The sequence below is a fragment of the Podarcis tiliguerta genome (assembly GCF_965153285.1).
Source record: "Podarcis tiliguerta genome assembly, chromosome: 5".
Taxonomy (NCBI): domain Eukaryota; kingdom Metazoa; phylum Chordata; class Lepidosauria; order Squamata; family Lacertidae; genus Podarcis; species Podarcis tiliguerta.
In genome coordinates, this window is record NC_139538.1 from 96,366,436 (window position 1) to 96,391,299 (window position 24,864).

The following is a 24,864-nucleotide window of genomic DNA, read 5'->3' on the forward strand; positions in this document are numbered from 1 at the left end:
CCCGTGTCCTGCCATATCAGGATGGTTTGATTTAAATCAGAAAAAGAGAGAGGTTGATTTAAGTTATCGATTTAAATAATTTCCTACTGATTCCTATTTATGTATTTTCTAAACAATGGTGCAAATCTGACCATTAAACAAACTCCTCGCTATACTGCTAAAACTGTTTTTCATTTCAGCAAGTAGTCCCAGACATATGACTTAGTTATGCATTCTCAGTTTTTTCCATGTTGCTGATTTTATCTGCATATTATTGACTATTATTTTAGAAATGGAGCTACCAGACACAGCAAAGGTGCAGAAACTCTAATAATGGTTGGGCTGTCTTTCCTTATGGTGAAGGCAAAAGGAGAGGGCAGTCAGGGAACCAGCAAAATACACCAGATTTGAGTTTATTGAATGGAAAAAGATTACTCAAAACACTTCCTTGGATACCTAGAGCATTCATTATAGTGTTTGGAATGGATTGTTGGTTTAACTTCTTGTGCTGGAAGATTTTTCGCTCTCGTTGTTATCTTCGGGGGTTTACCCAAACTTATCCACCATCCACAGCTTGTGTGCTATTTTGTTACTTGTAAGGATAATGACGTACTGCTACAGTAGAGACTTGGCTGTTTTAACTTTTTCCTGATTTTGGTCTCTCCAAGAGGTGGAGCTAGAGGAGCAGATTTCAGCCTCTCCCTGAGGTTCACCCTCCCCCATTTAACGCGTTTGCTGCACAGCTTTTAAACCAAGCGGAGATAATCATCAACCCAAAGAGCAATCACTGAAGATAGAAACTTTGTAATTTTGATAAGAGTCATGGTATGCTGCCAGATTTGCACTGATGTTTCTAATATTGCCACACAGCAGCAAATTTTCGAGCCTTTGCAAAATTTGGAGACTTTCTAGTCTGACAGTTTTGGAATTCCTAGAAACAATTAGTAATTGATTTTCCCATCCCCACAGCTGCACCAAAAAACCGTTTCAGATACACTACTGGGTAGTAATTGATATTGGATTGGAAATATAGGAAAGCCGAAGTAAAAGTAAATTATGTGATCAGATTTCCCTCTCCCTCCAATAAAACTAAAAGTATTGAATCCAGGGGCGGGGGAAGAAGGAAACAGCATTTTGGGAATGGAGGGCACAGTTCCCCAGTGTTCTTCTTGCTCTCCACCTTCTCTCGGGGAGGATCTCGTGTGCGTTCCAGGGCTGGCACAATACCTTTTGGCACCTGAGGCGAAAAACAGAATGGCCCTCTCTTCCTGCTAGGGAAGAAGGGTGAGTGAAGATCTGCATCAGGAATGGCGGGGGGGGGGGGTAAAGATATACATTGGGAGCAAGGAGGGGGCGACCAGCAGACCTCCTATGCACCCAGGAGCCGCTCTTAGAGGGGGCTCTGGGAGGGCTGCCCAGAAGGCGGCAGACCAGACCCCTGTTGTTGCTGCCACCTGGGCAGTGAACTTGCATTCCTTGGAGGCTGGGTCTGCTGCCCCCGTGGATCCTGACGCCTGAGGCAGTTGCCGCACCTTGCCTCATAGGTGCCTCTGTAAGCCAGGGTGTATATAACCACTTGGCAAACTGCTCATGTGTATTATGCCATTAAAGAGCAGTGAGCACATTACCTCATGTCAGGAGCAAATGTGTTGTAAAATCATAACCTGTAACCAACCCGGCTGAAAGTAAAATTTACATAACTTGGTCTTCCATTGATAATGGAGTTCAGAAGCCAAATGCGTTTGCATTTTAGCTAGGGGCACTAGCTCATGTAACTATGGCAAATGGTTCTTGGTCCAGGAATTGATCTGGAGAGCCCACAAACTGCATCTTCACACAGAATGGAAGAAGTTGCCTGCTACTTCCCAAGACCCTTTCCTCCACACTTGCTCTTAGGCAGAAATGATTAACATTCCCAGGCTTCAACAGACAAGAGAAGTGGATCGCCAACAGGAACAGGGCAGGAGGCGCTGCTGCCTCTTTCCCCATCAAGCTGGTGCCAGTAGGGTCATTGGACAACATTGTGTTCTGTGCTGTCTCTAAACAAGAAAGGCACATTTTCTACTCATTTTGGTGTGTACATAAAGTACAAAGTGGTGGAAATAAAAAACAAATCTCTGAAGAGAGTGGAGTACAAACAGCAATCATTTTTTCTAGCTTCACAAAAATTGCCTGTAAGACACCAGGGCTGCAATCCGACACCCACTTATCTAGGAAAAAGCCCCAGAGCCATGGACGCCATTCTAGAGTTTTCTGAAGCATCCAGAAAGCAAGTGTTGGAAGTTAGATATTGTTTGGAGGGGGGAGGAAAAGATCAAAAATGGTCCATTAAAGAGAAGCCAATTCATTATTTCTTCCTTCACAAACAAAGAAAACAAGGAAAAGTGTTCTCAAGAGAAACTGTATGCCTTTCTTTAAGAGGGTGCACTTTAGATCAAGGATAGACTAAAATCTGTATGAAGTTGGAGTTACTAAGGTAACGATGCATTTTTATGAATACCAAAGCAAACAGATGAATAAACCTTGGGTCAATCATTAATTCATATTACTATTTTTTAAACTTTGCTGGAGTGATTTAGGTACCATACTTCCTCTTTATTTGATATTACATATGGTATTATTTGATTTAAAAGCAAACACTTAACACTGCCTTTAAATAAACACTGTTGCCTTTCTTCCCATATTACACTTCTTTTGAAATGTTAAGTTACTGATCATTTTGTGTTTTAAGCTACAAAAACGGTTTCTGATTCAATAAGGTAAAGAATTGATGATTGAGACGAGGGTTGAAAATGCTAAGCTTTTACCAAAAAAGAAAAAGAAAAAGAAAAAAGGCAGTGTATTAAGCACCAGGTCAAAGTAAAAGATTTGGGTAGATAATAATGAAATAGAAAATGCAGAGAATTTGCATTCTTCTGACATTAAATGTGGTCATTAGATCTTTAAAAGCATAATGTGTACTTGGAAAGAAGTTCTTATGTTAAGCACATACTTACTGGAGAGTAAGCCCTGATCAACTCAGTAAGACTTACTTCTCAGCAAGTTCATATAGGATTGCACTGCATACAACCCTCTCTTGATTTCTAAATACTGCTGGTAAATAGCAGATAACTTGAATCTTAACAATTTGTATGTGGTGCATGTTGAAGATCAAAGATATATTCACATGGACCATGACTGTCTTTTGTTAGAGCTGTTAGAATCATTTGTGAATGAGGTGAGGCAGAAAATGTACTAAAGTTACTATGAGAGCGCCATCAAATAGTGGAAAATACAACTTCTTCCTTTTGAGTTTATTCCACCAAATCCTTTGTTGTTTTGTCTCTACTTATTCACGTATTAGCTATGTCTAGTGACTTATTTAAAAGTTCCATAACACCATTTCAGTAAAGAGCAAGGCAATACAAACTCTCAACTTTATCATGAACAGTCTTATAAGAACCATTTCCCTACAACTCTGCCTGGATAACTCAGCTGGTTAGAGTGTGGTGCTGATAACCCCAAGGTTGCAGGTTTGATCCCGTATGGGACAGCTGTATAGCCCTGCATAGTCCATTGGGGGTTGGACTAGATGATCCTCAGGGTCCCTTCCAACTCTACAATTCTATGATTCTAGATCGTTCACAAGAAACACTGATCAAGATCAACCTGGAAGTTGGAGTGAGGTGTTGTTGATATGCTGATGACACCCAACTCATTGATATGCTGATGACACCCAATTTCATTAAATTCAGGTGAAGTTATTGACATGGTATTGGTAATGGACTAAATGAATCTTAAATCTGACTGTTGGCGGGTGGTTTGTCCTGCTTAAAATATAAAAGACAATAGATCCTTAAAAAATAGCGGTATGAGGACAATCATGTAAAAATACAACAGCTCTATGAAGAAAAGACCTAAAGAGACCTTGGTATCCCCAGTCCTAGTCTAACTCTAATTACTAACACCACACTGGCAGCATTAGCCACTAAAAGCTGGCAGCTGACAGTCCAGAACAAACCAAATGTTTTCCCCCCCTGAGGTGAGCATTTCACAACCAGGGTACTGGGTCACTAGCCAGCTGATTTTAGAAGATTGGAGAACTCAGCATCTGAGACGTCTGAACCTCCTCAGCAACAAAGACTTACTGCTACAACCAAGAAGACCTGCGGCTTGGCCACTATGTGCTCCTCCTCGGGTGGCAGGAGGGCCCAAAGAAGAAAACCTCAACAATCAGACAGGTTTGTGGGGGCAAGTCCTAAGCTGTACAGGGTTTTATGGTTAAAAACAGCACTTGAACTGTGCCCAGAAATAGATGGGAAGATGTTTTAACATTGCTGGGATGTGCTCTGACCAATTCACATGGAGAGAGAGTCCATGTTTCAGAGGGGATAATTCTTACCTCCCTCGTGTAAAAGCTCCACAATCCTACAGGATATATTTGCCAGTTCCCTGAACAGATTCTTTCAATGAGTAATTAGCTTCAAGCAGCATGAATGGGCTAGTTTTCTATCAAGAGAGTAAATTTTAGCTGACAAATTAGACAGATTCCCTAAGGCAACAGCTATGCAGCTTTGCCATCTGCACTTAAAAACATGATTTATAATGGAGTCCTGTTTTCTGGGCACTCCTTTCTTCAGGAATGAAGCCTACACTGCATCTTAGATTTCTAGGTAGGGTGATCATATAATCCTACATTTTCCATTTTCTTTGGTTTACGCCAGGAGCCAGCAAACTTTTTCAGCAGGGGGCCAGTCCACTGTCCCTCAGACCTTGTGGGGGGCTGGACTATATTTTGAAAAAAAAGAAAAAAAGAGTGAATTCCTGTGCCCCACAAATAACCCAGAGATGCATTTTAAATAAAAGCACACATAAAAACATGCTGATTCCCAGACCGTCCGTGGGCCAGATTTAGAAGGTGATTGGGCCTGATCTGTCCCCCGGGCCTTAGTTTGCCTACTCATGGTTAACACAAAATATAATGCCCACATTACCCAATTTAACATGCTCTTTTAAAATCCATCAACAGATTCTGGGGGGGGGGGGCATTCCCCCTGCTGATATTTCCTGCTTGTGCATGGATGGTATGGTTTTGGACACAGGAATGTGTCCAACAGAGGGATCACTCAGTTGGCAGAGCATGAGACTCTTAATCTCAGGTTGTGGGTTTGAGCCCCATGTTGGGTGAAAGATTCCTGCATCGCAGGAGGTTGGACTAGATGATCCTGAGGGTCCCTTCCAACTCTATGATTCTATGTGGAGCCTTGGATATTCCTCTTACCATATATGATGATGAGAAACAGGGTTGGGGGCAAACCTGACTGGAGCTGATGGAAGTCCACAACATCTGGAGGGCTCTGAAGGTGAGGCTGATAGATATGGGAGTGAAGCTAGCATTCAAAAATGCCTGCCTCCCACTCTCCCCCGCCCACCCCATTGCGATCTTGTGTCCTAGAAAAGCAGCCTAGCCTACTTTCTTCTCCCTGTCTCCTTTGCTCAGCACCCTTTCCCTCACTTGCCTGGCATCTAGTTCTGTGTACAACCTTCATTTACTAAAAGAGCAAGATTGTCCTTTTAATTATCTTCTGCATCCCACTCATGATCTGATCCAGACAGTAACCACAGTCCACAATTTTTCTCCCCTTATTTCCCACTGCAGAGAAACCGCACATCCTACATCCACGCAGCAGCAATCCCATTCTTTTCATACTCACAACACATCAAATCCCACAATAACTCTGCGTCTCACGGCAACTCCTCTTTTTAAAGCCATGCCACAAAAAGAACTGTTTGTGTGTGTTTTGGTAAGAGTGCACTGGGAAGGAGGAATGGGGCTGCTGTCAACTTCTGGGCGTGATCCACTATAAAGTACAGATGGACTAGTTTTCAAATACATTTTATTGTGTAGACGGTTCCCTAATGGAAGTGAAACCCTATCTCCATTGTGAAGATGTACTCTTGCATCAAGCTGGCATGTATGGGGATTAAATGCAGCGAAGTCCCATCCCGCGCCAATCTTTGATCCTTATCGGTCTTTGACAGCAACATGAGCTTTTGGTCTTGTTTACACCTTGGCAACACCTGAATGTCTTCTTGTGTTAATAAAATATGACTGAATTTAATTTTATGGAACAAGTGGGGAGGGCATTTACGATGTAGAAGGGTTTGAGGGAAAGAAGATGGAAAAAGAGCAGGGCGAGGCATGCATATGTGAAAATCCAGTGATGAAGTCATCATGGATTCAAGTTGAAGCAGCAAAGTTATTTTCAGCTTGGGTGCGGGAGCGGCAGCAGTTGTGAAATGTGTAGAATGTAGCACACTAGAGAGGTTGGGTGGGCAGAGCTATGCATAAGAATCGGCAGTACAACCTCATAGCTGTACATGGGGAACTGCCTTATAGTGAGCCACACCACTGCTCCCCCGGCCCAAGATGGTCCCTGCTACCCGAAACCATTTTGCCTGGGATGGAGCTTGGCACCTTCCTCATCCCAAGTATATTCTCTGCCATTAAGCTATGCTTCTCTAAGGTAGCGGCTACGAAACCCACAAAGCTCCACAAATCTAAAAGGCCAGGGTGGGAGCACAAAGCTCCTCCTGCCATTAGCAGTCCTCACACATCAGGATGATGTATTTCCAGTAATTAAGGTGGCTTAATAGTAAAACACTTTTGGACAAATGCCATATTGACATACATCAGTTTTCAAACAGAAAAGAAACAAGTGGCAAACTCAAACAGCTGCCATGGGCAGCGGAATCCCATGGGGCAGCTGGCATTGTGTGGCTGTGGTTTCATGTGAGAGCTCTGAGATCTCACTGGAAGTCACCACTGCTGCAAGACCCAGGTAGGTTTGGGAGGGGGGCACACTCCCATTTTGTCTCATGCTGCCCCTGACAAGTGGGGCCCTGCAACAAAAAGCTGTAGCGTGGAGGCTCCCAGCCACTCTTCCAATTCAGCTTCCCCCTGGATTTTTGCCCTTTCAAGCCAGTATTTCATGATGAGGATGCTGAGTCTTTAATGGACTCTTTAATGGGGTTAAGAGCAATAGACTCGTAATCTGGGGAACTGGGTTCGCGTCTCCGCTCCTCCACCTGCAGCTGCTGGGTGACCTTGGGCCAGTCACACTTCTCTGAAGTCTCTCAGCCTCACTCACCTCACAAGGTGTCTGTTGTGGGGGAGGAAGGGAAAGGAGAATGTTAGCCGCTTTGAGACTCCTGAAGGGGAGTGGAAGGCAGGATATCAAATCCAAACTCTTCTTCTTCTTCCTCTAAAGAGGGTGGGGTCGGGTGGCCACATTTGTGCTCAAGGGTGTTTTAAGAGTGCACAATGAACACTTGTGCTGGAATTGTTTAATTTACCCATTGATGTTCATGGGCAGCCTGGCCTTCCATCCCTCCGTTTCTCAGCGTGAACCACAGCCACCTATGCAGAAGGAGATGGCCCTTCTCTTTGGCTTCTGCATTCAAGCCCATCCTCTACCTATTGGTAGGGTCCTCTCCCCACCTGTAGCCAAAACTGGGCTCCATTACCCTGAGTTGTTAGAGGGATCTTACAGGGTTTTTAACCCCACGGCAGCTAGCTTCAATATATATATATATTTTGTGCACCTACAAACCTTAGATTTTGGCAAGACAGCCCATAGTGGTGTTGAAGCTCCCTGAGCATAGGAAGAATCTGATCGATATTACTATTTATGATATCTTACAGTAAATTGTTTTCATAGTTGGTGGAAATACATGTGCAAATTAAAATAAACACACCCTGTCACAGGAGAACAGCCACAGAAGGAAATAGAAGCTGGTTACACGTAAAAACACAGAATACATTTTTAAAACCTTCTTGGCGTTCAAACTCTTGAATTCCTGTTTTTCCTCAGGAGCAGCTATGGAAGAAGTGCCAATTTTGAAGGGAGCTCGTCTTCTTCCCTTGCTGAGAGTCTCCCGCGGAGGGTCGGGAGCAGGAGCAGCAGCGCAGGAGCTGCGCCCCTTTCTCCGGGGGGGGGGTCCCCTGCTGGATGCAGCGCGAGTGGGGCGGGGGGAAGAAGAAGCTGCGCTGCTGCGAGCGAGCGAGGCCACGAGGCCCCCGCTTCCGCGAGAAGCAGGCAGGAAAGGGCGGGGATTGCTGCCTGGCGAGGCCGCGGAGGGCGAGCGGCTGAGGCCCAGGCCTGCGGGGCGGAGCGAGGCCTCGAGCCGGGCGGCCATGGCGTCTTCGGAGGCGCCGCCCGGGGAAGAAGAAGCAGCAGCAGCGCCGCTGGCCGCCCTGGCCGCGCGGCTGACGGGGAGCGCCGAGCCGGAGGAGCCGGAGGAGCAGGCCGCGGCGGCGGCGCCCGGTCGCCTGGCAACCCTCGGGCAGCTGGCGGCCCTCCTTCGTGACCCGGCGGGCAGGTGAGGGCCGCGGGGGGCTGGGGCCGGGCTCCGTCACGTGTGGACGCGCCGCCGCGTGTCTTCCTGCCGCGGGGGGTGTGGTTTTGCAGGCGGGGGGGGCACTCGCTTCCTCCTCCCCCTCTAATTCCTCTTGACGATTTTGTAAGGAAGCCTCCAGAAATTTCAAGTCCCCCATTTCTCCCTGCAGTTGTGCTTCTATCTCTGTCTGCCTAGAAATACAAACGTTCCTGCTGCTTCTCCTCGCTTGGCTGGATGCTGTGGCTTTTTGGAGGCAGAAGTTGCTTGGTGGGGTGTAAATACTACTACTGCTACTACTAATAACAACAGTAGCAACTAATAAGATTAGTTATACCCCACCCATCTGGCTGCATTCAGCCACTCCGGGCCGGTTCCAGCACGTATGAAAACATAATAAAACGTCAAACATTAATAATAACAATCAGATCCAATACAGAAAAGTCACAATAACTTTAAAAACTTATATCAAATAAAGCAATATTCAATAATCGATTAGAATATAATGACAAATATTAAAACTAAATATCACATAATAATAATAATAATAATAATAATAATAATAATTTTTTATTTATACCCCGCCCTCCCCAGCCAAGGCCGGGCTCAGAGCGGCTTACAAGCAATAATAAAAACAATATGAATGATTACAACTTAAAATCAAAAGTAAAGTACAACATTAAAATAATGGAACATTAAAATATTAAAATGTAGCCTCATCACAGGAGAAGGAAAAGAAAAAAGAAAGAGAGGGAGGGAATCAAATTGGCTCCAAGCCAAAGGCCAGGCGGAACAACTCTGTCTTACAGAAAGAAAGAAATCGGATCCTGCAGGGCCCTGGTCTCATGAGGCAGAGCGTTCCACCAGGCCGGAGCCAGAGTTGAAAAGGCCCTGGCTCTGGTTGAAGCTAATCTAACTTCCTTAGGGCCTGGGACCACTAGAGTGTTGTTATTTATGGACCTTGAGGCTCTCCGTGGGGCGTACCAGGAGAGGCGGTCCCGTAGGTACGAGGGTCCTAGGCCGCGAAGTATAAATTAATAATTAATAATTATTTAAGAATAAATAATTAATAATTATTTAAGAATAAATTAATAATAATTTATTATTTATACCTCGCCCATCTGGCTGAGTTTCCCCAGCCACTCTGGGTGGCTTCCAATCAAGTGTTAAAAACAATACAGCATTAAATATTTAAAACTTCCCTAAACAGGGCTGCCTTCAGATATCTTTTAAAGATAGGATAGCTGCTTATTTCCTTCACATCTGCAGGGAGGGTGTTCCACAGGGTGGGTGCCACTACCGAGAAGGTCCTCTGCCTGGATCCCTGTAGCTTTGCTTCTCACAGGGAGGGAACCGCAAGAAGGCCCTCAGCGCTGGACCTCAGTGTCCGGGCTGGATGATGGGGGTGGAGACGCTCCTTCAGGTATACAGGACCAAGGCCGTTTAGGGCTTTAAAGGTCAGCACCAACACTTTTAATTGTACTCGGAAACGTACTGGGAGCCAATGTAGGTCTTTCAAGTGTTACCGTATTTTTCGCCCTATAGGACACACTTTTCCCCCTCCAAAAATGAAGGGGAAATGTGTGTGCGGCCTATGGGGTGAATGCAGGCTTTCGCTGAAGCCTGGAGAGCGAGAGGGGTCGGTGCGCACCGACCCCGCTCGCTCTCCAGGCTTCAGGAAGCTATCCGCAAGCCGTGGGAGCCCCTGGGAGTGCCCCCCAGGCTCCCACCCTTAGGCAGCGCTGCTGCACCCCGAAGCCCCGGCACGCTGAGCAGTCGCGCCGGGGCTTCAGGTAGCTCTGCGCAAGCCGGAGGAGCCCTCGCCCGGCTTGCGCAGCGTTGCCTCTTATCCCGAAGTCCCGGTGCGCTGAGCAGTCGCGCCAGGGCTTCGGGTAGGTCTGCGCAAGCCGTGGGACGGCTCCCCCGGCTTGCACAGCGCTGCCTCTTATCCCGAAGTCCCGGCGCGCTGAGCAGTCGCGCCAGGGCTTCGGGTAGCTCTGCGCAAGCCGCGGGAGGGCTCCCACGGCTTGCGGAGAGCAGCCTGTTCTGGGGGCTGGGGTCGGGGGAAGCTCGGGCTTCCCCTGCCCCAGCCTATCACCTTGGGGGGGGGGAATACATTTTTTTTCTTTATCCCCCCCCCAAAAAAAACTAGATGCGTCTTATGGGCCGGTGCGCCCTATGGGGCGAAAAATACGGTATGTGGTCTCGGTGGCCGCTCCCAGTCACCAGTCTACCTGCTGCATTCTGGATTAACTGCAGTTTCCGGGTCACCTTCAAAGGTAGCCCCACATAGAGCACATTGCAATAGTCCAAGCTGGAGATAACTAGAGCATGCACCACTCTGGCGAGACAGGTAGGGTCTCAGCCTGCGTACCAGATGCAGCTGGTAGACAGCCGCCCTGGACACAGAACTGACCTGCCCTCCATGGACAGCTGTGAGTCCAGAATGACTCCCCGGCGGCGCACCTGGTCCTTCAGGGGCAGAGCTACCCCATTCAGGACCAGGGAATCCTCCACACCTGCCTGCCTCCTGTCCCCCAAAAACAGTACTTCTGTCTTGTCAGGATTCAACCCCAATCTGTTAGCCACCATCCATCCTCCAACCGCCTCCAGACACTCACACAGGACCTTCACCGCCTTCCCTGGTTCTGATTTAAAAGAGAGGTAGAGCTGGGTATCATCCGCATACTGATGAACACCCAGCCCAAACCTCCTGATGATCTCTCCCAGCGGCTGCATATAGATGTTAAAAAGCATGCGGAAGAGGACAGAACCCTGAGGCACCCCACAAGTGAGAGCCCAGGGGTCTGAACACTCATCCCCCAACACCACTTTCTGAACATGGCCCAGGAGAAAGGAGCGGAACCACCGTATAACAGTGCCCCCAGCTCCCAGCCCCTCAAGACGGTCCAGAAGGATGTTATGGTCGATGGTATCAAACGCCGCTGAGAGATCCAGTAGAACTAGGAAACAGCTCTCACCTTTGTCCCTAGCCCGCCGGAGATCATCGAACAGTGCGACCAAGGCAGTTTCAGTCCCGTGATGAGGGACTGAAAGGGATCCAAATGGTCCACTTCTTCCAGGCGTGCCTGGAGTTGTTCAGCAACCACTCGCTTTATTATATTATGATGATGATGATGTAATAATAATAAAGCTACAAATCTTATGTAGAAGATGCTGCTTTTCAGCATCTTGCAGGTTCCGTGTACATTCCTCAGCCTAGTTCAGACAGTTTAAGAAGAGGCATACTAAGAACCAGTTCTCTGACTCCAAGAGGAGCTTTTTCTTTTTTGATAACATAGTTTCTATTCATTCTCATATTTAAAGCGTTTAACATTAAAGTGTATGACATGCAACATTTACATAAAATTAAAAATAAAGCAGCAAGAAACACAGAGTTAAATGTTTCTGAGTGTATTAGCAAAATTGTGTCAAAGTGTATCTATCAAAATTATTACAATTAATACGGATTATGAAATGATGCCTTGTAACATGTAATGACCATAACTAACATGCATTTTGTATTAATAACAATTAGAATTTATAGGAAGGGGCGAGGGAGAGGAGCAGGGGGGGAAATAAAATACATCGTAATAAAACTGCTAGCCCATTTGCACCTGCCTGCCCAGGTCTTTGGATACTGGGAGCCATGGAAGTGTCCTTACACTGAGGCCGACTGGCTGCACAGACCAGCAGTGGCTCTGCCAGCCCTGCCTGGAGGCTGAACCTGGGAAGCTCTGCCCCTGGGCTGTGCCAAGCAAGGAGTGTGTCTGCAGTTCCACTTTAGGAAAAAAAGTCTGTGGGAAATACTGAAATACACATCAGTCCAGGCTTAATCTTTTAAAATTTCACATCTTGTCTTCATTCCGTGGCACCACAGGAAGGAATGTAGCTCAGTGATAGAGCCAGTTTTGCATGCAAAAAATTCCTAGGTTCAATCCTGTTGTCTCCAGGTAGCGCTAAGAAAAATTCCTCTCTGAAACGTTGGAGAGTTTCTGTCTTCACTGTGGGTAATCCTGAGCTAGCTGGATCAGTGGTCTGAAGTCAGCTCCTTATATTCCAGTTCAGGCATCCATCATACCAGAGCTGCTGTGTTTCAGCAAGATGGTTTCCTCATATTCTGAAGGCAAGCGATGCAGCTACCTTGGTGAAGCTAAGCAGCTCTGGGTATCTCAAAGCCTGATGGGATGCTGCCTAGAAGCTCTACTTAACTTGAAAAGTGGGTGTAATAAACAAACAGAACAATTCAACTTTTGACTTGCCCTGGGAACTTAAGTTCAGAATTTAGAAAAACTCCAATTTTTATGAATTCTCTTCACAATTTTATGAAGCTTGTAGAGGCTGGAGAAAATACATGAGTTTGTGGTTACCTATAGTAAATATTTCAAAGCCAGGGCAACCCTTTATTTGCTATATTTTTTCTATCCCTGTCAAGTACAAAATATGCAAAACAGCTTGGATTAGCTTTTTTAAAAAATATTGCATGGTACAAATGATATCCTTCTTTTATGTATATTTTTTAAATGTACTGTTGATGATGTCTACTTTATATTTATTTTTCTTTTCAGGGAAAAAGCAACAGAAAGCCTATTCCAAGATCTCCTGCAAATTTTGAGGAAGGCATCTTATGAAATTGATGTAACCTACAAGCAAAATAATACACTGGAACACACAGATTCATTGTTCCTGTTGGTATCAGAATGTTTCAGGTGCCTTCGGAATGCTTGTGTTCAGTCTACCAAGAACCAGAACGCTATGAGGTATGATTATTGCCCCCGTACTTGCATAGTTTTTTAAATGTTAAATTACAGCAACTTGTTTCACCCAACTGAGTTCATAGCTGATTTAACTTTTGAAGCAGGCTCTCTTTGAAATACATTTCACTCCTCACTAGTTCACTTCACTTTGCTGTATACTCTTGGCGTTTGAGTGGAAACCTTGTGAGTGAATTGTCCACATTTGTTAAATTGTGTGGCTCAGACTAACTGACCAGTGTGTAATCATTATATATCTACATATTCTCTGAAAGTAAATTAATCTGCAAGAGAATCAAGGGTGCATGAACACAAGATTTATTCTGACAACTTTTTTTCTTTGATTTGCTCTTTTTAAAATACTCATGAAGTGAGATTTCATAGACCTTATCTTCACCAAGTCTTGTGATTATTTAAGATCTGATTTTTTTTTGTTAGTCTTGCATCTGGATTACTTAATATTTGCTGGCTGCAAGGATGTGCATTTTATTTGGCCCTGAGGTCAGGTGAATTCTGGGGTGTTCTTCATGTGATTTAAAGTGCACTGCAGCAGGGAGCGTTGTGTATCCACGAAGGTTCCCTGCACAGTTGAAAACCCGGATTTTCTAGAATTGTCAGTTGTGCAGGGAGCATTCATGGCTGGACAAGGATCCTCCGTGCAGAAGTGCACTTTAATCATGTGAGGGGTCAGAATGAGTTGTTAGTTATTTTGAATCTTTATGTGAATCTTTATCTCTTGCCAGCTCCTCACCATGAAACCCCCCTCCTGCCTGTTTTCTCTCCTGGTGTGCCTTGCCACCGTAGGACTTTTTATTTTCATTCCTTTTCATAATTGCCCAGTATGACCTCCCTTTCATAAACTTCTCTAGGCCTGTTGTTTTTTAAGCTACAGTCTGTTCTTTCCTAGTATTTATAAAACCATCTTCCTTCCCTTGGCTTTTCTTCCTACTCAGTCCCTTTCTGTTACTCTTACCTTACTCAGTCAATTACTCCTAGGGGAGTTCACCACCACAGAATTCATCTATTACATTATAATATGTATTACAAATTTATTATGATACAGCTTTGTATAAAACACTGCTTTTTTAAATTTCAGAGAATTTTAAATTTAAAACTGTTCTTTTGTAACAGGAACCTGGGGCTAATTGAGGCATCTGTACACTTGATCCAATTACTTCACAAATTAGAAACTAATCTGGAGTCATTATTGACAGGTAAGATATTGCGGGGGCTACGTACATAAGCCCACATAGCTACTAATTTACAAACATGTTTACTTGCCTGTGTGCTCACACATACCTAAGGAAGGACAACACTATTCCAGTTGAACAAAAAGACTTTACATGTCCAGCCTCCATCTCCATGTTGTAGAACTGTCCTGATTTCCCCCCTGATGCTCTGCGGCTTTCTTGTATAGTGGTACCTCGGGTTAAGTACTTAATTCGTTCTGGAGGTCCGTTCTTAACCTGAAACTGTTCTTAACCTGAAGCACCACTTTAGCTAATGGGGCCTCCTGCTGCCATTGCGCCGCCGGAGCACGATTTCTGTTCTCACCCTGAAGCAAAGTTCTTAACCCGAGGTACTATTTCTGGGTTAGCGGAGTGTGTAACCTGAAGCGTCTGTAACCTGAAGCGTATGTAACCCGAGGTACCACTGTAACTTGAAGCCATTGGTTTGCGTCCTACCCTTTGGAGCAGGAGAAAACAAGCTTGCTCCATCTTTCATGTGACAGCCCTTAAGTTATCTGAAGATGGCTATTGTATCTCCTCTCAGTAGCCTCTTTCCAGGCTAACCATACCAACTCCCTCAAGGCCTGGTTACCAGACCTTTGCCAATTTAAAGACAGCTTGCCAGTGTCTTTAAATTGTGGTACCCAGAACTGGACACATTATTGCAGGTGTAGTCTGGCCAAGGCAGACTAGATGATACTTTTACTTCCTTCACTCTGGAGCAGTATGCTCTTTATGAGAGAGAGAGTTATTTCTTTATTCTGTTGCAAAGCCAGAACATCTTGCTAGCTAATTGCCGCCCTGGCAGTGTAAGGCCTTGGGGTGCTGTTGCACTCCGTCCAAATGCTGTGGGACTGCTAGTTGCTGTCCTCAGCAACTCTGTACAATGAGATCATGCTATGGGAGTGCCGGCTGACCTCCAAATTAGCATGTTGTGGCACTTATTAGTGCCAGATGTGCTGATGATGGATACTGTTACAGGTCTCTATACCAACAGACTAAAATCAAAAGACTTTTCTTTGAGAGCAGGTGTTCTTTAATTTTGCAAGCTTGAAACTGAGTGGTATAGCTCAGTGTTAGATAAGGTGTTCTGCATGCAGACAACCGATTTTGTTGTTGTTGCCATATTTATTATATGAAATGATCATTTTACCCTGTTCAAGGAGGTGCACATCAGCATTCATTAAAAAAAACCCTGAGTAAACAGATAAAACAGCAATGGAATTTAATGATAGGTGAAGGTAGATCAGAATCATCACAATTATAACAAATAAAGGTTTGACATATCTCGCTTTGCATGTCATGAGTCTATCTCATATATTAGTTTCACCTTTTAAGTTGAATTACTGAAATAAATGAACTTTTCCATGATGTTCTAATTTTTCGAGTTTCACCTGTAATTCAAGCATGTCTGAATGTACTCTACCTATATTTAAGTGGCATAATTTGGGACATGCATTTCTTTTAACCAGGAATAATAATAATACCTTTATTGTCATTGTACAACTTGTGTACAATGAAATTAAACGAGCCTTCCCCCCCCCAAACACTCAGTCTCATTACACTCCCTGTGCTTATCGAACAACACACCACTTCACAAGTCAATTGCGCTATGTTATTTTCCGTTCAACAGCCTAACAGCCCACGGATAGAAGCTATTTTTTAGCCTGTTGGTACGGCTGATTATACTTCTATATCTCCTGCCCGAGGGTAGAAGATTAAAGAGGTGATGGCCAGGGTGTGAGTCATCCCTGAGAATTTTTCTCGCTCTCCTAAGGCAACGATTCCTTGCAATGTCATCTAGCGGACTCAAGGCACAGACCATGATATAATGTGCTGTATCCATCACCCTGTGTACAGACTTTATGTCCGTGTCTGTCAAGCCAGCATACCACACTGTGATACAATATGAAAGGGCACTTTCTATTGTGGACTGGTAAAAGGAGATCATAAATTGTTGTTTAACATTATTCTTTCGCAAGACCCTGAGGAAATGGAGTCTCTGTTGGGAAAGAATACAGTAAAATCTTTTAAGTTAATTATCTTGATTTCTCTCTCATCCAGTAACATCTATTTTAAGTTTTTATTGTGGTGTTCATAATGTGGGTAGGAAAGTCCAGAGTGTCCCAACAGTTTGGAATTGGTAATACACACACTGAAGTGGTATGCCTTATGTGCCTGGCAGATGCTTTTACCACTGCGGCTGACTTGTGGGGAGGAGTTTATTTTTAACGATGTATTAATGAATAAAGCAGCAGAAAAGGAAATACCGTGCAAAGCGCTGTGACTTAAATAACTGCTGTCTAATATCTGGTTAGGTCAAACTGCAATTTGCAATTTGCCATGAGAGCAAGGCATTTTTATATAAGGGAACAGCCAAGTCCCTGCTCTAAAAGTTTTAACCCATTTTGTTTACTGTTCTGGCTTTCATGTTTACTTAGATCTAGCAATCATAATTTAGAAGCTGTTCAATTAACAGCTTCTATAATATGACCAATTTGCATATGACCAATATGCAATTATATATAAAGAAGTTTAAATCACATTTTTTTATATTGTTCTAGAATATTTATTCAGTTAATGGATAGAGTTAGGAGTATTGTTGACTTTGTGAATTGTATTATCATTCCGTATGATAACCAAAACTGTATGCGATGTAAACTGTATCATTACATCCATTAGGCAGGTTTTTTTTTAAAAAAGAAAATTGCATCAGCTGAGGAGGAAGCTGGTAATTAATCAGTTTGTAGCAAGTATGAAAGGGGAATATAATCCTTTTGTCCCCTGGTGCATTCCTGAGGAAAATCCCTTTTCTAATACAGTGGTACCTCGGGTTAAGTACTTAATTCGTTCCGGAGGTCCGTTCTTAACCTGAAACTGTTCTGAACCTGAAGCACCACTTTAGCTAATGGGGCCTCCAGCTGCTGCTGCGCCGCCGGAGCACGGTTTCTGTTCTCATCCTGAAGCAAAGTTCTTAACCTGAGGTAATATTTCTGGGGTAGCGGAGTCTGTAACCTGAAGCGTATGTAACCTGAAGCGTGTGTAACCTGAAGCGTGTGAGGTACCACTGTACTAATAATTGTATTGTGAGAAAATCCCCCATTTGCACCAGTTAAATACCCCAAGATAAATTTCATTTTTTTGCAATTAACTATTACTCTTTTAATTCTCTTAATTTTTATTTTGAAATTGGGATTTCCTTTTGCAAGTTTCACAATATAGTTAGACTGTAATATTCACAGCAGAGTGAATATTCTATTCCACTCACCCAGAAACCTCTGCATTTGGGATCCTAAGGTGTACTCACCACCCTTCAATAGAAAGGCCTCCCTTGGAAGGTGGTTTTTAAACTGAGGTTGGATGACCACCTGTCAGGGATTATTTAGCTGTGATTGCTATGTTGCAGGGGGTTGGACTAGATGAGCCTTCCAACTCTTCAAGTTTATTACATATGCCTCTAAGACAGCATTGCTGGCCAAGCTGGTGGAAGTGGTATTGGCGGAACCCAGGACTTTGGTTCTGTGTGACTTCGGTGCCTATGCCAAGGCCTCTTCCATGACAGCTTTGGAGCTATCACAGCTCATCAGTGGCCCAACCCACAGGGCAGGACAGATTTAGCCTGGGTTGTGTGGTCCGACAATAGGCGGGATTCAAACAAGCTAGACCACTTCCTGGTGAGGTTTGGTCTCATGGTGATTATCTCCCCATGAAGGGGTTCAGGACCTATTCAGATGGTCCATCCCAGAGACTTATGGAATCTAACGGAGAGAACTGGCTATGGTACTGAGGCCCTTGTACCATTCCCCTATACCTTCCCCTATAACAGTGAAATGTGTAGGGCTATCCACACTTTCTCTCCTGAGTGTCCTCTCCACTGTTGTGGAGCTTGAAACTGTTATGAAGCAAGATGGACAATGGCTACAGCGCTCTTTGCACAAAACCCATGGCAAAGGTGACCCAACACACCTTAAACTACACAATAATGCCTACTATGTTGCAATGGGGGGCAAAAAAGGGCTATTTTGTCTCTGCCATTGCATCCTGAAATAGACATCCAGTAGATGACATACAAGGGATGCGGGTGGCGCTGTGGGTAAAACCTCAGCGCCTAGGACTTGCCGATCGCATGGTCGGCGGTTCGAATCCCCACGGCGGGGTGCGCTCCCGTTGTTCGGTCCCAGCGCCTGCCAACCTAGCAGTTCGAAAGCACCCCCGGGTGCAAGTAGATAAATAGGGAACGCTTACCAGCGGGAAGGTAAATGGTGTTCCGTGTGCTGTGCAGGCTTGCCAGATGCGGCTTTGTCACGCTGGCCACGTGACCCGGAAGTGTCTTCGGACAGCGCTGGCTCCCGGCCTATAGAGTGAGATGAGCGCACAACCCTAGAGTCTGGCAAGACTGGCCCGTACGGGCAGGGGTACCTTTACCTTTACCTTAGATGACATACGGTCTCAACCCTTGCCCCTCATGGCTAATTATAGCTTGTTAGGTGTGCTTGTGTGTGTGATTGGTTATGTACTGTATATGTGTAAAAGTTCTGAACCCGTGCCTGGATGCAGTAATGGGCTGGGTGAGGGCTAATAAACTGAAGCTGAATCCCCGAAAGACTCAAACCCTGTTGGTAAGCATCTGGAAACTTGGGTCAAGTACCATCTCTGGATGGGCTTGATCCATCATTGTCATTGGAAAGCCTAGCATCCTCAGTGGCTACAAATTTCTTTAACCAGCTTTGGCTTGTGTGCCAGCTGCCTTTCCTGGACTGAGATAATCTGGCCATGGAGCTTTCTGCCCCGGTAACCTCAAGGCTAGACTGTGGCAATGTGCTATATGCAGGGCTGCCCTAGAGATTAATCTGGAAGCTGCACTTGGTGGATGTTAGGTTGCTCTGTGCAATGACTTAACACCAGCAAGCTACACCATTGTTAAACTTTTGCTCTGGTTGCCAGTAAGCTACTCAGCTAAGTTTAAGGTTATGGTATGGGCATATGGAGCCCTGAACAGCTCAGAACCTGATTATCTGAGATATACCTGATTATAATATAATATAATATAATATAATATAATATAATATACCTGGCTGTCTGCTCTGGTCTGCTGTGGTTTTTTTTTTTTTTAAATGTGCATCAGTGGGCCAGTTGTTTGTTACTCACCACTGAACACTTAGTTGTGTAGTCCCCTTTCTGTCCCTTAATATTTTAGACAAACACCAAATTGGTATATTCTTGGACGCTTATTGAACAGATCTTCCCAGACTAAGACTAAACTGTATTTTATCTCCACACAATGTTTATTCAGTTACATAGTTGTGCTTGTGTTTTGTAGCTGTAATTATATTTTACTGTATTTTGTATAGTTGTTGTTTTAAGGGAATCACTTAGATATTTTGGTTTGAAGTGACAAATAAATAATAGCAGTAATGACTATGATGCTAATCTGTGCTGACTTTCTTTAATTACGTAAGAAAAATAGCTTAAAAGCTACTTATTTACATCTTTGCTTTGTCTTTCTGCACTTCCAGGACAGGGAATTGAGGCCAGTATTTTGCTACTGTGGTTGAAGCAGAAGCTGTAATTACATTGTCAGAATAATATTTATAGCACTGTATTACTTTCTCAAAATAATTGCAGGCATATGACAAATACATTACACTCATCAAAATTTTATGTAAACACATGCACAAGTTTTTATTTGACTTATTGATGGTGTGTGTGAGTTTCATGCCTTGCAATCTGTTGACCAGCCAACCAAACAAGCAAAAAGCAATCTTCGTGGCCTTTTAACTGTCAGCACTATAAATATCTGCTGTAAAATAAACTGTCACTTCTACTGTGGGCAATATTTGTTCTGTCATACTTTATGTTATGCAACTCTCATATCATGCTTTGAAGTGAGACATTTAATCTTTTTGTTCCTGGGATGTTATTGGATGAATTTGCTCTTGAAACAGTTATTAAATTGACAATTTTTAAAATATGAGAGTTGAAAGTGATCTTTAGGGCTCATAGGGTCCTAAAAACATGGTTGTCTTGTAAGCAAATGAACCAACAACAGCAAGAAGACCTGAAAGCAACAGCAGGCTTTTGCCCAAACGACTCATGACAGGTGCACGTGGTTCCCACAGAAGTGGCTTGATGTGTCTTTTGATGTCGATATAGGTAATTTGCAGCTTTAAGCTGATTTCACTTATGCTAAAATAAATAAGTGGAAAGAGCTTTCTGAACTCTTGCTTACTGGCCTTTGGGAAGACCATGTGAGGGCCCTGCAATGCTCCCAGAGCATGAAATTCATAAACGTAGCAAAAGGACCCCATAGTAATAAGATACATATCACGCAGGCTGGTAGTTTTTTCATCCAGCTTGCTGGGGTCTGCAGTGTGGCACCCATAGACATCCTGGCACCTCAGGTGGTCCCCTGGCCCTCCCAATTTTTAAATTTGACTTAAACAAGCTTTGCAGGTTTGCTTATTTGGTCAGGAGTGCCTGTTTTTATTTGGACAGAGAAGGTGATAAATCACCAGTTTTCCTTCTGAAAAATTAGTATGATATGGTGCACACAACAGTTTCTTCGATTTCCAAATGTGGTCCTGGGCTCAAAAAGATTGGGAACCCTGTTCTAAAATTCTCAGTTGTGCTTTCTTCTGTTCAGAGTGCAATACCATAAAATGCAGTATAAGAAATAAAAGAAGCAATAAAGATACGCTAGCTCAGTGGGAGAAGACATGCTGTCCACACAGAAAGTCCACGTTCAGTCCCTGGCACCTCCAGCTGAGAAACAAAATAAACAGTGCAAGGAGAAAAGAGCGTTCAGGTAGCAGATGATGTGAGACATCCCTGCCTGAGAGTGTGCCAATTTGAATAATTTTTTGGGGTGGGAGCCAGGTAAGCCCTGTCCCGCATACACTCTTTGAATGGCCATGCCCATCAGCTGGGGGGCAGCACCCTCAAATATTTTTTTTTTGGGGGGGGCAAATACCCCACAGCCCCTAGGAGTTGGCTCCTTACACCAGAGTAAACAATAAAGGGCTCAATGATGATTGACTACGAACTCCTCCGCCGCCTTCCTTCCTGTTGCTTGCTATCCTGTCATGGAAGTGGAGTTCTGGGCCTATTTGTGTCAACAAAACAGCCTGTCTTTTAAAATGTAGAGTTCCCAACTCCAGGGATGCAATCTTGGGGTTTGATAAGCAAAGCTAGGATCCCTCATTTTCACAGAAGACTGACATTCTTTGAAATTAAATGAAGCAGCCGGTCCATCCAGACATCTCTATAAATCTAAGTGTGCAACATCTGCTACATCCTGTGAACTGGCAGGTCATATGGTCATGTAATACAGCAGCTGGACACTATGAATAACTCATAGTGGGTGGCCGGTCAGCCCTGTTCACTCTTTTTCTCGGTTACCAAGTGTGGTTGAAGTTCAGGTTAAGACTCAGACCATTCATTTTCTGCTGATTTTATGCAATTGCTCTTTGAAGGGATACTGTTGCCTGATTATATGCTTAAATGAAGGGCTAATCCCAGGATTGTGTTTGCTATGAGGTATCTGAAATGAGAACACTTGTTCTTTAACAGAAAGATTAACTGTTGTTCTAATGCATCAGGGACTGGTGAAGCCTAAAGGAACTTCAAGCAATCAATAATGTTTAATTTATTAACTACAATTTAGTCCCTCAGTTCCTCAAAGTAATTATACTTGCAGGCCCTGGGGCACTAAAAACGAACAGAGGTAAGGAAATTTCTGCATTGGTTTTTAGACCACAGAATGAATCAAACTGCCTTCGGTCCCTGTAAACAGAGGCCTTTAAAAACAAAGGGCCATATCATATGTGACCTTAAATGCAGATTTACATTTAACTTGTAGGTTTTAAATCCAAAAAGTACCAGCTGTTAGCGCCAATAAGAGAATGCAGAAACAACCTTCAGAGGACAAATTTGCCTTAGTAGCTCAGCTGGCAAGAAAAGAGTTAACCTCCCACACGCCTTCTGCAACCCTGATAATTATCTGCACTCCCCTTACCACCATTTGCATGTTTTAAAACTTGCGTTTAGCACCAGGTGTCCTACACCCTCTCCAGTTTTTGTATTTTCAGGGGTTGCTGTCATCTCCAAACTGTGGGCTTGGGCTGGCAATATATTCTGCCTTAAATTGGCCCTCTCACAAGTTATCCAACTTCGTAAGAAGGCTGATGCCATTTAGCGTTGTTGCACAGCTCAGAAAAGCATGGCATACAAATGTGCAAGTGCATTAAAAATCCAAAATTAAAGTTTACCATTAAATTATGGAATCTCTCTAACAACTTGAAAATACTATTTTATTCTTTGCCTACAGTTTCATTCACAGAAAAAACCTTTTGTATTACCTTGCTTAAATCATTGTAGAGTGCGGGGGAGGGGGGAATCATTTAAACCTGAAGAGTAAAATCAACTGTAAATTAGAAATCAGGGATGGACTGAAAAGAAGCTTTTCTCCTTCAAATAGAGGAAACCATCTAGCCTGTGAAAGACTGCTTCCAAGGCTGACTGCTGATTCAAATTCCAGAGGACACATAGTCTTCCCAGGTCCCTAAATAACTTCTTGCCTTTGCCAAGGGTGAAAGGCTCTGATGGGGCTCCCTCTCCAGCAGTTCCTGAGGCATAATAGAATGGAAATGTAGATCACAATTTGACTAAAGGAGCTGTTTATTTCATGTATAGACAGCCGGCTAATTTTTTTTAATTTGTGTTCAGGGCTACCACCTTTCCTGCTACAGCTGCGGCCTTTTTTTTTTTTTTTTACTTTACAGTGTCTCCTTTCCAGCCCAAAGCTGGTGGGCATTCTTAGTGTTCAGCGCTCTGAAGGTCCGGGAGGGTTTTCCTGTGGGCAACAGCACTCACAGGAAGTGACATCGTCTGGTGGTCTTCCACAGCAGCCTTCCCATCATTTGTTGTAGACCCAGGGGTAGCTTAACCTGTGGCCCTCTAGATGTTAATGGCCTCAAGCTCCCACCATGGCTGGGCTGATGGAAGTTGGACCCCAACAACATATGGAGGGTCAAAGGTTGCTCGTCCCTGCTTACACAAACAAGTGTGATTTCTCTGTGTGCCATGTTCTCCCATGGGAATATGTAGGTCATGCGGCTGCCATGACTTGTAGAATTGCAGCCTTTTCAAAAGGTCCACTGTGATCATGCAGAATTTAGAGGTCATGGGTTTACTTCCTATGTGGAAGAACGAGTTATCACCTGGTTTCGTATGCACATCCCTCCCAGGTTGCAAGCCTGCCACCGGTCTGCTCTATATGATTGCTCTTAGATATTTAGGATCTATAATAGGCATAGGCCTTCTTTTTGTACAATTCAGATAAAATCTAGCCTTAACTTTTAAGTGGTTTGTGGTTGAATTCAATCAAATTTTGATGTAAGATGAACTTGTGGCCAATCAATATTCCTTTTACTGTTCAGATGGCTACATAGCCTGATATAAATTGGTGTCCTAAATTGTAGCATATTGTGCTAAAAATCCTTTAAGTCCGAGATCTACTATGACCTAGCATTTGTGAATCTTAAGCTGCAGACTCCTTGATCAGGGTACATATCCTTCTTTGGTAATTTTCTAAGAAAGGAATATAGAGAAAATTATTCTCCTCTTGGAAGCAAAGTGGAAAGCTGAAGTTACTATTCTTCATACTTCACTGGCAATAAAACGGGGGCATGTTCTACGTTTCAGCAAATACAGAACAGTAAGGCCTTTAAATTGTGTGTAAAATGATCTATTGCCATGGTCGCCAACCTTTCTGGGCACATTAGCAATCTGGAGAAACTCTTGTGGCCACCAAGCATATACCACAACCTGTTCTTTGTATTGGCTACAGTAGAATCCTCCTTTCAAGCCCAGTTTCATCCGAGTGAGGGGAGAAGACCCTGTGGGTGCCAGGGAAGGCTTCGGCAGGCGCCTCGTTGGTAACCTCTATTCTGGTGTCCTAAAACTAAGTTACAGTGACCATACGCTTTAGGTACACATTTTGTTCTACCTAGATTACCCTAGACTAGCTATCCCAAGCAAGTTTTGTTTTTGTATTCTTTCTTTGTGGTGAGGTAGAAGCAAACTGGATGGCCAAGAAGATCTCTCCCAATGGAATAAGAAATAGCCTTCTGGCACCTTAAAGATTAACAAAAAAATATTTTAGCATAAGCTTTCATTGTCTGGAGTCCATTTCATTTCATGCAAGTGGACTCTAGTTCAACAAAGCTTCTGCCACAATAAATTTGTTAGATTTTAAAGTGCCACAAAACTCTTTGTCAACAGACTAACACAGCTGCCCCTCTGGAAATACCCTTAGAAAACCTGAAGTTAGGTTGTGACACATAAGGGCTGGGGATATACTGTATTAAACTGTCTTGAGGTATATATAATTCTTGTTAACTCTGTATCTGCATGGGCCAGAATGCCTCTGCTACTCAAAGACCAAGTCACACACAGCTATTGTCTGCTGCTAACAGTTGGTTTGCCTTGCAAATTAAATATGTATTACCTTGGTAAGACAAACCTGA

At 43.9% G+C, this 24,864-nt stretch overlaps 2 protein-coding genes across 4 annotated transcripts in view; one reads left to right on the top strand and one right to left on the bottom strand.

Annotated features, from left to right (window-relative positions):
- SMC1B (structural maintenance of chromosomes 1B) overlaps positions 1 to 24,864 on the bottom strand; it is a 387,986-nt gene that overhangs the window by 140,902 nt on the left and 222,220 nt on the right. The window lies entirely within an intron of this gene.
- The window catches only part of ATXN10 (ataxin 10), a 67,908-nt gene continuing 51,169 nt past the window's right edge, over positions 8,126 to 24,864 (top strand). For all 3 annotated transcript variants that reach the window (XR_014511363.1, XR_014511364.1, XM_083440832.1), the window contains exons 1-3: positions 8,126 to 8,340; positions 12,924 to 13,115; positions 14,241 to 14,323. Coding sequence is in view for 1 of the 3 variants with exons in the window: in XM_083440832.1 (XP_083296958.1) it covers positions 8,156 to 8,340; positions 12,924 to 13,115; positions 14,241 to 14,323 (460 nt within the window). In the remaining 2 variants the exon portion in view is untranslated. The remainder of the gene's footprint in view (positions 8,341 to 12,923; positions 13,116 to 14,240; positions 14,324 to 24,864) is intronic.